We start from the raw sequence: 13,276 nt of genomic DNA, 5'->3' as shown, positions 1-13,276 counted from the left end.
TAACATATCCTCAGGTGGGGATTTAAAAAAAAATAGATTTGGCTGGTCCTAGTGCAGTGGTGCCTTACAACTAATTGATCACAGCCAGTTACAGATTTCTTTGTTCCTTCTCCGCTCCCACTGCTTCACTTGACTAACCTTAAAAAAAAAAAAAAAAAAAAAAGATTTGTGCCCTGGCTGGTGTGGTTCAGTGGTTGGAGTGTCAGCCCCAGCACCTAAGGGTCGTGGGTTCTATTCCCGGTCAAGGGCACATAGGTGGGTTGCAGGTTCAGTCCATGGCTCCAGTCAGATCTGGTGCACATGCCATAGACAACCCATTGATGTGTCTCTCTCACAGCAATGTTTCTCTTCCCTACCCCACTCTCTCTGAAGATCAATGGAAAAGTATACTCAGGTGAGGATTAACAACAACAACAAAAAAATAGATCTGAGCCCTGGCTCGGTAGCTCACTTGTTAGAGCATCATCCCCATATGCCACATTTTCGGGTTCAATCTCTGGTCGATGTGCCAGACACAAGGCTGCCCTAGTCCATAAGTAAACCCTCTGCCACTATGGTGTTGGATCTATTCCTGTATCAATTCATTTAAGTGGACTATGAGGAGAGAAATCAGTCTTGCAGGGCAATAGAAGCAACCTACGGACACTGAGGCCTGTTAATTCACAGCTGCCCAGTGGAATGTATGCTGGGATACTGAGTGTCTCCCAGGTAAGACTGACCCAACTTACATTACCATTTCACATTAGTTCAAGAGAAGAGATTTAAACTTTTTATTCTTTTTTAAGAAAATATATTTTTATTGATTTTTTACAGAGAGGAAGGGAGAAGGATAGAGAGTTAGAAACATCAATCAGCTGCCTCCTGCACACCCCATATTGCGAATGTGTCCGCAACCAAGGTACATGCCCTTGACTGGAATCGAACCTGGGACCCTTCAGTCCGCAGACCGGCACTCTATCCACTGAGCCAAACCAGTTAGCACTAAACTTTTTATTCTTATTATTTATTCAACATCACCTACTATGTGCCAGGTACTAGAGGAATTAAGGATACAAAGTATGTCCTCAAGTAACAGAGTCTAGTTTTCTTTAGCATTGCAACATAAACACTTAAAAGTAGAGGTTACATTACAATAGTGTAATGTAATAGCGACTTTCACCTACATTTTAGAAGTTCTGAGAATCAGGTGTGAGATCCTGGGAATACCTTAAAATCAATGTAATTATTTTTACAGCCACTCTGGGAAGCTTTTTGGCAGTATCTGCTAAAACCGAACACACACATACCCTATAACTTAGCAATTGCTTTATTAGATATATAATACTCACCAAAAGGCACGAACAAGAACATTCATAGCAGCACTAGTCATAATAGCCCAATCTGAAGAAGACAACCCAATCACCCATTACTGGTAGAATCATGTATCTATTACAGTCTAGAGAGAAACAGAATTTTTTTACTTTTTTAGTGCTGTTAGCTCGGTTACTAAAAGCAAGCGCATATACCTATACCCTCATTTGGTTGAATAGGTATTAGAGAACTAAAAAAGGGTTAAGGGGACACTGAAGTAATGGGCCTGGGGAACAAAGCAAAGAAGTGGGTTTATGGGACCTCAGAAGTGTAGAGGAGGGAGGCAGGCCCCATGTGTCTGAGGAGAAGTGCTGTCTGGCATTGACTATCCTTTTAAGGGGACACCTGAGGCTGGTTTGAGCAGCCCTATAAAGCCTGAGACTGGAACAAACTGCGGCTGTAAAGGGCCTATGCTGAAGGGATGGTACTGCCAGCAGGAAGGAACAAGTCCCTTCGCACTTGCCCAGTCTTCAGGTCTCTGTCTAGTGCCCCCAACTGGCAAAACTAATTGGAGAAATGTTAGCTGGATCACACAGCTCCCTCATTACAAAGCTGAGAATAAAAGTGTAAATTTGGGGTTAAGAGACAATAGTTTAATAAATGGAATCAGTGGGTTAAAATAAAGTGGTATGTTAATACAATGGAATACTATGCAACAAGTAAAAACATTACTATACTCAGCACCTCGCTCAGTCTCACTAATATCGAGCAAAAGTAGCCAGATGCCAAAGAGTACCTAGTGTATGATTCATTCCCACAGAACTCAAAGCCATGAAGCACTAATCAGCTGAGTCAGAACAGGAGTAACTTTGTGGGAGTAGTGAATAAGGATGGACCAGGTGGGGCTTTTGAGATACTGATAAGATATAATATTTTATTTATCTATTTACTTATTTATTTTTAAAATAGATTTTTGTTGATTTCAGAGAGGAAGGGAGAGAAAGAGAGAGATAGATAGAAACATCAATGATGAGAGAGAATCATTGATTGGCTGCCTCCTGCACACCCCCTACTGGGGATCAAGCCTGCAATCCAGGCATATGCCCTGACTGTGACCTCGTGGTTCACAGGTCAATGTTCAACCACTGAGCCATGCCGGCCGGGCAAGGTTTGATATTTTAAAACACAGCTGTCTTTCCTTTATTATTGTATCCTGATGATTTATGCATGTTTCTACATAAATATTATGTAACAATAAAAATGTTAAAAAATAAATACAATTAAACTCTTTAGTAAAGATTATAAGGCTGATTTTAAATGGTAAAGTATATTTTATCTCCATATGTAAGGCCTATACCTACCTGAAACTTACAAATATACATTTTTGAAGAGCTGATTTGAATTATGCTAGAACAGAATATATGTGGAACTGTGAGCAAAATTGTATTCAGTGGCAGTTAGTACATTTATAGTGTCACCACCATGACCTCTATCTAGCTCCAAAACATTTTCCTAACTACAAAATAAAACTCTATGCCCATTCAACAGTTGCTCCTCACTTCTTCCCCCTTACATTGGCCACCAGCAATTGGCTTTCTATGGATTTGCTTATTCTGGATGTTTCATATAAACAGACTCCTACAATGTGTGGCCTGACTTCTTTCACTTGGCATAATGTTTATTTTTTATTCTTATTGATTTTTGAGAGAGAGAGAGAGAGAGAGAGAGAGAGATCCATTATTCCACCCATCTATGTGTTCATTGATTGACTCTTGTATGTGCCTTAACTGAGATGAATCAAACTTGCAACCTTGCACATCAAGATTACAGTACCCCAATCAAGGGATCTACCTGGCCAGGGTCATCACTTGGCATAATATTTTTGAGGTTCATCTACCTTGTGGCTTGTATCAGTACATCATTTCTTTTTATGGCTGAAAAATATTTCATTGTATGTCTCTATCATTCATTCACTCATGGATATTTGGGTTGCTTTCTAACCTTTTGACTACTGTAATTCATGCTACTCCAGAAAGTTGTGTACAAGGATTTGTCTGAATACCTGTTTTCAGTTCTTTTGGATATATACCTGGGAGTGGAATTGCTGATAATTCTATGGTTAGCTTCCTGAGGAACCTGAAACTATTTTTCCACAGTGATTTTCCAAAGTGATTGCACCATTTACATTCCCACCAGCAATATACGAGGATCTCAAAATCTCTACATCCTTGCCATCACTTATTTTCCATTAAAAACATTATAGTCATCCTAGAAGATGTGAAGTGGTATTTCATGTGGTTGTACTTTTCTCTAATGATGTTGAGCATATTGTCATGCCCTTGTTGGCCATTTATTTATTTTCTTTGGAGAAATGTCTATTTCTTGAGTCTCTTGTCCATTTTTTTTTACACAGATTACTTTTTAAATACAAAGGAAAAAAAATGCCTTCACCATGAAATGATTAAATGTAACATCACTGATAATGAACAAACTGACATGATACCCGTCCTGACGCAATGTAGCAAGAAAGACACAGTATCATCTACATGTGTAGTGTACCCGATACAATTATTTAACTTGAATCTAATGGGGAACAAACTGAGGAACATTCTGCAAAACAGAATTGGATTTTTCAAGGTAGTTGATGTTATAATGGAAAAAAAACAAAACTAGTAATTATTCTAGACTGAAGGAGTTTTAAAATACATGACTACTAAATGCAATGCATGATCCTTGATTGTATCCTGAATTGGAAAAAAAAGTCAGCTAAAAGGAACATTTTCAAAATTTGAATATGGCCTCAGTATATTATAGATAATAGTATTGTATTAATATTAAATTTTCTTGGAGTGATAATGGAATACTGATTATGTAGCAGAATCTTTGTTCTTAGGAGATACTTATTGAAATACAATATTTAGGGATAAAGGGTAACGTCTGCAAAAAAAACTAAAATGATTTAGTAAAATCAAAACAACCCCTCACCCCTACATTTACACAGGGAAAGCAAATGTGATGAAATGTTAAACTTTTGTGAATAGGGGGTTAATATGGGTATTCATTATATTTTTCTTGTAACTTTTCTGTAGGTTTGGTATTTTTGAAAATAAAATGTTGAGAAAGTAAAAATCTCTTCAAGTCTAATTAGTGCGTTCTGACTTGGTGGATTTAGCATCTTTAGAATAAAGACTAGCTACTTTGAATATATTTTATTGATTTTTCACAGAGAGGAAGGGAGAGAGATAGAGAGAGTTAGAAACATCGATGAGAGAGAAACAAGAGAAACATGGACCAGCTGCCTCCTGCACATCCCCCACCGGGGATGTGCCCGCAACCCAGGTACATGCCCTTGACCGGAATCGAACCCGGGACCTCTCAGTCCGCAGGCGGACGCTCTATCCACTGAGCCAAACCGGTTTCAGCAAAGACTAGCTACTTTGATCAGTTAAGAATACAGTTGTGTAACCAAAGTGAGGGTAAATGGTCAGGATGACTATCTTTCAAAAATATTATATTTAAAGAAACAAGGGAACATTGCAGTTCACATTTTGTCCTACTACCAACTTGATTCACATCTTTATTAGGAAGCATGATATGTGAAAAGAGTTTGGGGTCAGGTAGGCCTAAATTTGAATCATACTGGGTAAACTGTTTAACCTCTTTAGGACTCAGCTTCTTTCTTTCTTTCTTTCTTTTTAAATATACTTTTTATTGATTTCAGGGAGGAAGGGAGAGGGAGAGAGAAAGAGAAACATCGATGAGAGAGAATCACTGGTCACCAGGGAATCGAACCATGACCTCCCGGTTCACAGGTCCACGCTCAACCACTGAGCCAAGCTAGCCAGGCAGGACTCCGTTTCTTCGCTGTAAGTTGGAGAAAATAACTACTTGTTGGTCTTGATCGTTGTACTCATGTATCTACTCAATTTATTTAATTCAGGTGCAAAAAGCTTCGTTCTACTTTCCATGCTATTGGCAACTTTTCCTTTCTTTAAATCCAAGCAATCTTGTGGGGTATCGGTACCGGTGAGATGATAGGATGACTTCTCCAAGGTCACACAGCCAGTGAAGGACCCGGGTCTCCTGGCTCTGGGACCGGTGACCTTTCCACACCCGCCAGAAGGGAAGAAGCGGCGCTCATGGGGATGCAAGGATGCAGAGGAGCCAAGGGGGAGAAGAGGCCGCGCGAGGAGCAGTGGTGTGAGCCCCGCGGAGGCGCGGGCCACGGCCAGGCGCATGGAGAGGCGGGCGGCGCCCCCGGCCGGGGTGCGTAGCGGTGAGACTGTGGCCGGAGGGAGGGTCGCGCGGGCCGGGTCCCCGGGAGAGGCTGGAAGCCGCGGGGGCGCAGGAGGCGGAGGCCCGGCCGCGGGCTGGGGCGGGGAGGCCGAGGCCGGAGCGGCGGGGGTCGGGGCCGGGAGGGAGGTGGGGGCCGTCGCTTCTGCACAGGTAGGGCGGGCAGGTGGGTGCGGGCCGTGCGGGAGTCGCCCGCCGCCGGGGTCTGGACCCCACCGGGCTGGTGGGGGCGGGGCCGGCCGGGGGCGGGTCTTGCTGGGACCCCGCGGGAGCGGCGGCGGCGCAGGCGCGGTTCCCGCCTCCTCCCGGCCGGCGGAGCGAGTGGAGGCTGCAGCCCGGCTCCGCTCCGGCGTCGCTCCCGTCGCCGCCGTCGCGAAGACCCCCGTCCCGCTTCCGCTGCGCTGGGATGAGCTCCCGGAAAGGTGAGTGGCCCGCGGCCGGCCCGTCTCCCGGCCACGCGGCCCCGCAGGCCGGCCGGCCCGACCGTTAATGTGTGTCTCCTCTTTCCCCAGTGCTGGCCATTCAGGCCCGAAAGCGGAGGCCGAAAAGAGAGAAACATCCGAAAAAGTGAGTCCATCCCGGATCCCCGCCCTGGCCCGGTCCGGGCAGCTCGGGACCCCGCTGGGGAAGTTGCCCGAATTCCCGGGCCGGCGGGCGGGCTGGTCCCCAGGGACCCGGCGCTCGCCGCCTGCGCGCCGGGCGGGCGGGCGGGCGGCCGGGGGGAGGGGCGGCTTTCGGGGGAGGGACGCGCGCGAGCCCGCGGCCGGCCGGCCAGCTGCCCCCGGCCCCCGGAGCCCCGGGCCCCCCGTCGCCGTGGCCGTCGGGGCGGCGGTGAGGAGGCGCGGGGCGTGCGCGCCGCCCCTGCGCGCGGGGCTGGCCCTGGGGTCGCGGGCCCTTTCTGGGAGGGGCGCCGGCTCCGGGCTCCCGGCTCCCGGCTCCCGCACGCCTGGCGCGGGGGGAGGCGGCCTCGCCGCTCTCACCTGGACACGGGGGTCCGAGAGGAAGGGGCGCCGAGCGTGCGGGAGACGAGAGTGAGTGCGCGCGCGTGTGTCCGTGTCGCCGCCCCTGCTCCCCGGCTCCTGCCTCTCGGCTGGTCGGCGGAGAACCGGAGCGGGTGGGCGAGAGGCTCGCCTCGGGCGTGTGCCCGGCGCCAGCTCCGCGCCGAGACCCGTGCGCGCGGGCCCGCGGGTTTGTGCGGGAAACTTTGTGTGCGGGCCGAGCGTGCCGCCGCGCGGGGCCGGTGGGCGTGTGCGCTGGCTGTCCCGGCGCGGCTCCCGGCCTCCCTCCCTCCCGGTGCCCGGGGCCGCTGCGGAGGGCAGTGAGGTTGTAGACGTGCCCGCGGCCGGCCCCCTCCAGCCTGCCCGCGGCCCGAGCGACAGCGGCGGCGGCGCCGGGAAGCCTTTCCTGGAGAGCTGCTCCGAGACCGCAGAGCGCCGCCACCTTCCTCTTTTCTCTTTTCTTAAATTAAAAAAAAACACACAAAAAACCTGCCAGCGTTCTACACACCTCCTCCTAGATTTGGGACTTTGCTGTCCCCTTGGTACTGTGGGGAATGGTAGTCCACGAGCATCTTTAAATAAAACCACGAAGCATCTGTTGGTGGCTTCCTTTGGGGGGCTACCCGGCAACATTTCGAGGCTCTCTTCTGCCCTGGTCGCCTTGGTCTCTGCCGAGGGAATTTCGTACTCACTGGTGGCATCTCTGAAAACTGCCTAAGGCATGGTATAGCATGACAAGATTTTTATTCATTCAGAATGGAGTATAATTTGTAAGTTCAGGATTTCACAAAATGTGATATCGACATGATGCTTTCCTTAAGAAACTGGGGGGAATGGAATATTTGGTAGTTTTAGATTTTTTTTTTTTAAATTAATGCTAGCTTGCAAGTCAATCAGAACCTCAAATTTGGTATTTCCTTTGGTGAACAATGTGAAAGTTTAAACAATAAGGAGAACTGTAATGTTTAGGATCCTGAGTATTGGGTTTTAATCATAGCTGTTATTTCCCCGTAGCCCATTATGTTCAGAAATGTGAAAAGGAATTGAAAAAAGCATGCCCTGGGGTTGGGGGGTGGCTCTGGATGTGTGTGTTTTCAGTAGATACATATATTTATGTGTTTATGTATATGTATATATGCACATATAAATAAGATATGTGTGTTTTATATATATATGCATACATGTGAAAAAGCAGTTTGTTAAGTAAGTCAGTGTATGTTTCATATTTTCATACTTAAGGATATGACTTTCCTAATGGCCAGGAGCCTTTTTTGGTGTACTTCGGTTTGGATTTATGTGATATGTTTATAAAGAATTAGCATACATCCACAATATTCAACTTTTACTCCCACAGGTTAATCAGTCAGTTTCTTCCACTGTCTATTGTATTTATGTGTTAAGTTTTTGTTTTTTTTAAAATATATTTTATTGATTTTTTACAGAGAGGAAGGGAGAGAGATAGAGAACTAGAAACATCGATGAGAGAGAAACATCGATCAGCCGCCTCCTGCACACCCCCCACTGGGGATGTGCCTGCAACCCAGGTACATGCCCTTGACCGGAATCGAACCTGGGACCTTTCAGTCCGCAGGCTGACGCTCTATCCACTGAGCCAAACCGGCTTCGGCTATGTGTTAAGTTTTGAGGGCAAAACTCCCCAGCAGTGCCTAAAGAACTGGTTGATCTGCAGGTAATTAGCAAGATTAGATCAGCCCAATTACATAACTGTTTAGTTAAAGCAATGTCATTTTTAACTTAATTCTTTGGTTCAAGACATTATTTTAAAGGGATGCTTCATATTATTTATTTATGCATGTATTCAACAGTATTACATGCCTTTCCTAGGGGGTGGTGATAGCTTTGAATAAGACGAACAAACTTCCATTTATATGGAGGTTTGAGGAGAACCCCATAGAAGATGCCAAATAAAAATGCCAATTTCAGATAGTGCTAAGGCATAGGGAGAAAATTAAGATGGGGTGCCTGAAGTAATAGTGATGACATTTGAACACTACCAGTCACTGTGCTGATGACTGTACATGTATTTATCCCTTGTGATAACCCTGTGAGGTAGACGTTGTTATCACCATTTTACAGACAAGGAAATGGGGACACAGCATGAGTAAGTAACATGCCCAGCTGCTAAATTGAATCAAGGCAGCCTGGGACTAGAGTCCACACACAGCTGTTTGAGGAGGTGACATTTGAACCAAAGCTAGACTTAAGAGGAGGAGATGGGAGTGTGGCAGAGGCCCTAGGGTGGACTGGGCTGGGAATGTTGGAGGAACCCAAAGGTCAGGTGGCTGGGGTGCTATTGAAGAAGATGGTGGGTGGGGGGGGACTGGCCTTTTTAAAAACCCTCACCCAAGGATGGGTGGATAATTTTTTTAAAATTTTTAAAAAAGATTTTAATTGATTTTTAGAGAGAGAGGAGGGGAGGGGGAGAGAGAGAAACATTGATTGACTGCCTCCAGCACTCTCCCCACCCAGGTTTGAGCCTGCACCACGGGCATGTGCCCTGACTGGGAATTAAACTGACCATCTTTCAGTGGCCAGGGCTCCAGAATATGTTTTTATTGATTTTAGAGGGAGAAGGAGAAGGGGAGGGGGGGGGTGGTGAAAGACATGAGAGAGAGAGAGAGATAGATAGATGTGAGAGAGAAACATTGATTGGTTGCCTCCTGTTTGTTCCCTGGCTGAGGATCGAACCCACAACCCAGATATGTGCTCTGACCGGGAATTACACTCGAAACTTTTTGGTGTACAGGACAACACTCCAACCAACTGAGCCACTTGGCCAGGGTGGGTCTGGCCTAGTAGGCCACTGGGAGAATGGATTGTGTAGGGGCAGGCAGGGGAAAAGTAGAAAATAGGAGCTGGCCAATTAGTATGTGGGAGACCATGGTGTCTTGGTTTAGGGTGCATTGAGTGGCCCTGGAGGGAAGAGGTGGTGGAAGGGGCTTTAGGTGCCTGGGAATCTCAGAGGTATACTCCTCATTTTACAGGCAGCTCTGACAGAGGTTAAGGTCACACAATTAGCTTAGTTTGCATCTGAATTCAGGTTTCCTGATGCCAGTGTTTTTGCTTTTAGATGATCTCTCTAGAGGAGGACAAGGTGTACTAGGGCTAATTTTAAATTGTATTAATATAATAACTGGCAATATTGAATTTTACTATGTGACTACATGGTCCTGGTTTGATGTAATATGATCTACTTTTGTCATAAACTACTTATATGTGCAAGCTGGCTCTTCATTTTAATTTAGTTTAATTCTGTGAGCTTTTATGAATAAAGCCAGTTCCATTTTTTAGTATTGTGGAATTTGTAGTTGTCAGAAATAAGATTAAGATATCTCTGATTAGCCAAGTCAAAATTTTAATCTAGTTAAGATTGTTCTGGTGAGTTTAGTTTGCCAATTATTAATTGTGCTGATTGTGAGTAATAGGCAATAGGGAAGGACTACAGTGGCATTCAATTCTGAATCTTAAGAATTGGCTAAATCTCTTTTTAGTTTTAAATTCGAAATAATGTGACTCAAGAAGTTTCAAAAATAGTAGTTTCTTGTGCACCCTTCCCTTCATCCAGCTTCCCCTAGTGGCGATATCTTGCATAACCACCAGGACATTGTCAAAACTGGTAAATGACATTGGCACAATACTATGAACTCAAGTAAAATTTCACCAGTTTTTACATGCACGTTGTGTGTGTGTGTGTGTGTGTGTGTGTGTGTGTGTGTGTGTGTGTAGTTCTGTCAAATGTTACCATTGTGCAGATTCATGTAATCATTACCAGGAATAAGGTGCAAAACTGTTTTATCACCACAAAGAATCTCCGTTTTGTTACCCTTTAATAATCCTCCCCTCCCCTCAACCCCTAACCCCTGGCAGGCACTAGTCTGCTCTCCACTAAAATTTTTACCGCTTTGAGAATGTCACATAAGTGGAATTATACAGCATATAACCTTTTGAGATTCAGTTTTCACTCAGCATAGAGCCCTTGAGACTCATCCCTGTTGTTGGGTGTGTCAGTAGCTCATTCCTTATTTACTGAGTAGAATTTCATGGTGGGAATGTACCATGGTTTCTTTATCCATTCACTTGTTGGAGGACATTTGTGGATAATTTTTAATTTTTACAAATAAAGTTGCTGAACATTGGTGTACAAGTTTTTATGTGAATATATTTCTATTTCTGGAGGACAGATATATAAGAGTATGATTGTTGGAGGACTTATATATGTTGTTTGATTTCTAGCAAGTTAGCAACTTGGTATCTTGGTGTCTGCCTGTCCCTCTCTCTTTTCTCTGCATGATATCTGTGATCTATCTGTGTTTGCGCTGTTGGTGCTGAGGTTCTGCACTGTATCCTTTTGGGCTCTTGACTTTCTATTGGTAGGTGGACCCTGTAGGTTATTGCTTATCTGTTTTCTGTAGTGTGGGTTCTGACTGCTGCAGAAATAGGCATGCGATTGGTGGCACTGGGTCAGTGAATCGCAGATGCAACAATTTAGGAATGCTGTGGTACAAGCTGATATGTTTATTAGGTAAGCCTCAACTGTTCCCTATAGTATCAACTCAAGATCACAAGCCAGTGACTTTGAAATTCCTCCCTCAGAAGGCAATCACTTGTTTTTGACTTATTGTTTTGTTAACACGTTTGTTTATTCAATAAACATTTGTGCTATCAGCAATGCAGTTCAGTACAACAAAGACATATGAAGCAGATAAGCTATGGCACATATCTAGTGCTGGGCAGTGTGTTGGATGCTGGGAAGATTAAGATAAGCAGAACTGTACTAACTGGCAAGTAGGAGAGATTGCCTGGTCGACAAACTTGCAGGACAGTGTGATGAGTACTGTAAGACTTAGGTACAGTGATGCTTTGATTGAAAGGCAAGGCTTTAGGAAGAGACCTTGTTTGATTTTAGCATTAGTCTTATTTTAATAAAATAGCTTTATTATTTTATTTTTTTCTCTTTTATTGAAATACAAAATGATTTTAAAAATCATGTTGAACTGGCACATTTCCTTCAGGAAGTATATATACAAGGGTTGAAGACTCCTTGAGATTTCTAATTTGAATTGCCTGGAAAGAGGTCAAAATATATATATAGCCCGGTGCATGAATTCATGCATGGGTGGGGTCCCTCGGTCTGGTCGGCGGGCTGATGGGGGGCGGCCAGCCTGGGGGAGGTTCCCTGGGAGGTTGGCCAGCCACGGGAAGTTGGCTGTGAAAGTGCACTGACCACTAGGGCCAGCTCCTGTGTTGAGAGTCTGCCCCCTGGTCAGTGCACGTCATAGTCATAGTTACCATCCGGTCGTCCAGTTGTAACGATTGCTTAGGCATATGTGTGTGTGTGTGTATTTGTATTTGTAAGAGAAAGAGAACAGTTACTGTGTAAATTACAGAGTTAGAGAACATAATTCCTAGAAGAAAAGGGCTTAGCAAACTAGTTCGAGGATAAGGAAGGCCCTTGGAGCTTGGGAGTGAGGAAGCTAATGGTAACGTGCCTGGGCCTTGGGAAGCGGGGAAAGGGAAAGGCAGGGGCATGCTCTCTGCACGGGGTCCTCAATCCTAAGGGTTTTAAGGGTGGAGATTTTAGGGGAGGTCCCAGGGAAGATCTTAAAAGAATATTCGGTAGTTTTCCAGCTGTGTCCATTCAGGGTTGTGGTCTCCACTGATTGATTGGTCGATACCAGGGCTGGGGATCATTTTTCCATGCAGCTGAGACTGGTCCTGAGGCTGGTTTTGTTGCTTATCTGGGCCTGGAGCTGAAGTACAATTGAGGCCTAAATGTTATCTCTAGGGAGGAAAGGTGGGGGGAGGGGGGCAAACCTCACGACCAGTGATGTGCTAGGGGAGGGAAAGTCACCCTGGGGGCAAGGTCCCGCCCTGCAGTTGATTGACCATTGCTATGCACCTGGGGCTTTCTATCCTTGTGACCTTCTGTACCCGGCCCATCCTCCATCCTCTGCTCATGTCTGTCCAACTGCCTGAGGATATTTTTATTGATTTTTTAGAGAGAGAGAGAGAGAAATAAAAAAGAAAAACATTGATGTGTGGGTGAAACATTGAATATGAATCAGCTGCCTCCTGCACACCCCCCTCTGGGGATTGAGCCTGTAATCTGGGCGTATGCCCTGACCTGGAATCAACTTGCAACCTTTTGGTGCACAGTACAATGCCTAACCAACTGAGCCACACCGGCCAGGCCAGACAAAGTGTTTTTGAACATAATGTATGAGTTGTGTGATGAAGAGAGAACCACTTGGACTTCTCTAGGAAACATTTTGTGGGGTTGAGAAGCAGAAAGCAACAAAGTCTTTCTTATGGACAACATTCCTCCTTTAGGTCCTCTGGAGATTGCAGAGCTATCTTCTGAGGCCACTGGAAAGTCACCCACAGTTTTCCACTGTTAATGCACTTCTACAGACCTGGATGATAATGACCTTGGGTTTATCCTTAATGTGGCAGCAGTTTTTACTGTTGAAAACGTAGAATATGGTGTCATAAGACACATCTGATTTTTCATCATTAGGCTGAGTCCCACAGATTTTATCCCGATGCCATGAGACTCGAACACCAAGAATGTGCTTTCTGAGCACTTGTGCTCTGAGCTGGTAGCACTAACTCCAGTCTTGATGTGGCTTCATCTGTAAATCCTTGGTTATAAGACCTCTGTTTAGCTAGTCTTC

The 13,276-nt window shown here is 45.4% G+C and overlaps 1 protein-coding gene across 4 annotated transcripts in view; it reads left to right on the top strand.

Annotated features, from left to right (window-relative positions):
- The first annotated feature begins 5,861 nt into the window (after positions 1-5,861).
- Positions 5,862-13,276, top strand: part of SRPK2 (SRSF protein kinase 2) — a 233,381-nt gene continuing 225,966 nt past the window's right edge. For 3 of the 4 annotated variants that reach the window (XM_059712785.1, XM_059712781.1, XM_059712787.1), the window contains exons 1-2: positions 5,862-6,005; positions 6,096-6,150. In XM_059712785.1, coding sequence (XP_059568768.1) covers positions 5,990-6,005; positions 6,096-6,150 — 71 coding nt within the window. In that variant the 5' untranslated portion in view covers positions 5,862-5,989. The remainder of the gene's footprint in view (positions 6,006-6,095; positions 6,151-13,276) is intronic. The other variant, XM_059712784.1, reaches the window with a different exon arrangement.

This window comes from Myotis daubentonii, chromosome 10 (genome assembly GCF_963259705.1).
Source record: "Myotis daubentonii chromosome 10, mMyoDau2.1, whole genome shotgun sequence".
NCBI lineage: Eukaryota > Metazoa > Chordata > Mammalia > Chiroptera > Vespertilionidae > Myotis > Myotis daubentonii.
Note: the sequence above shows the minus strand (reverse complement) of the source record. Positions and strands in the feature narration are given on the sequence as shown.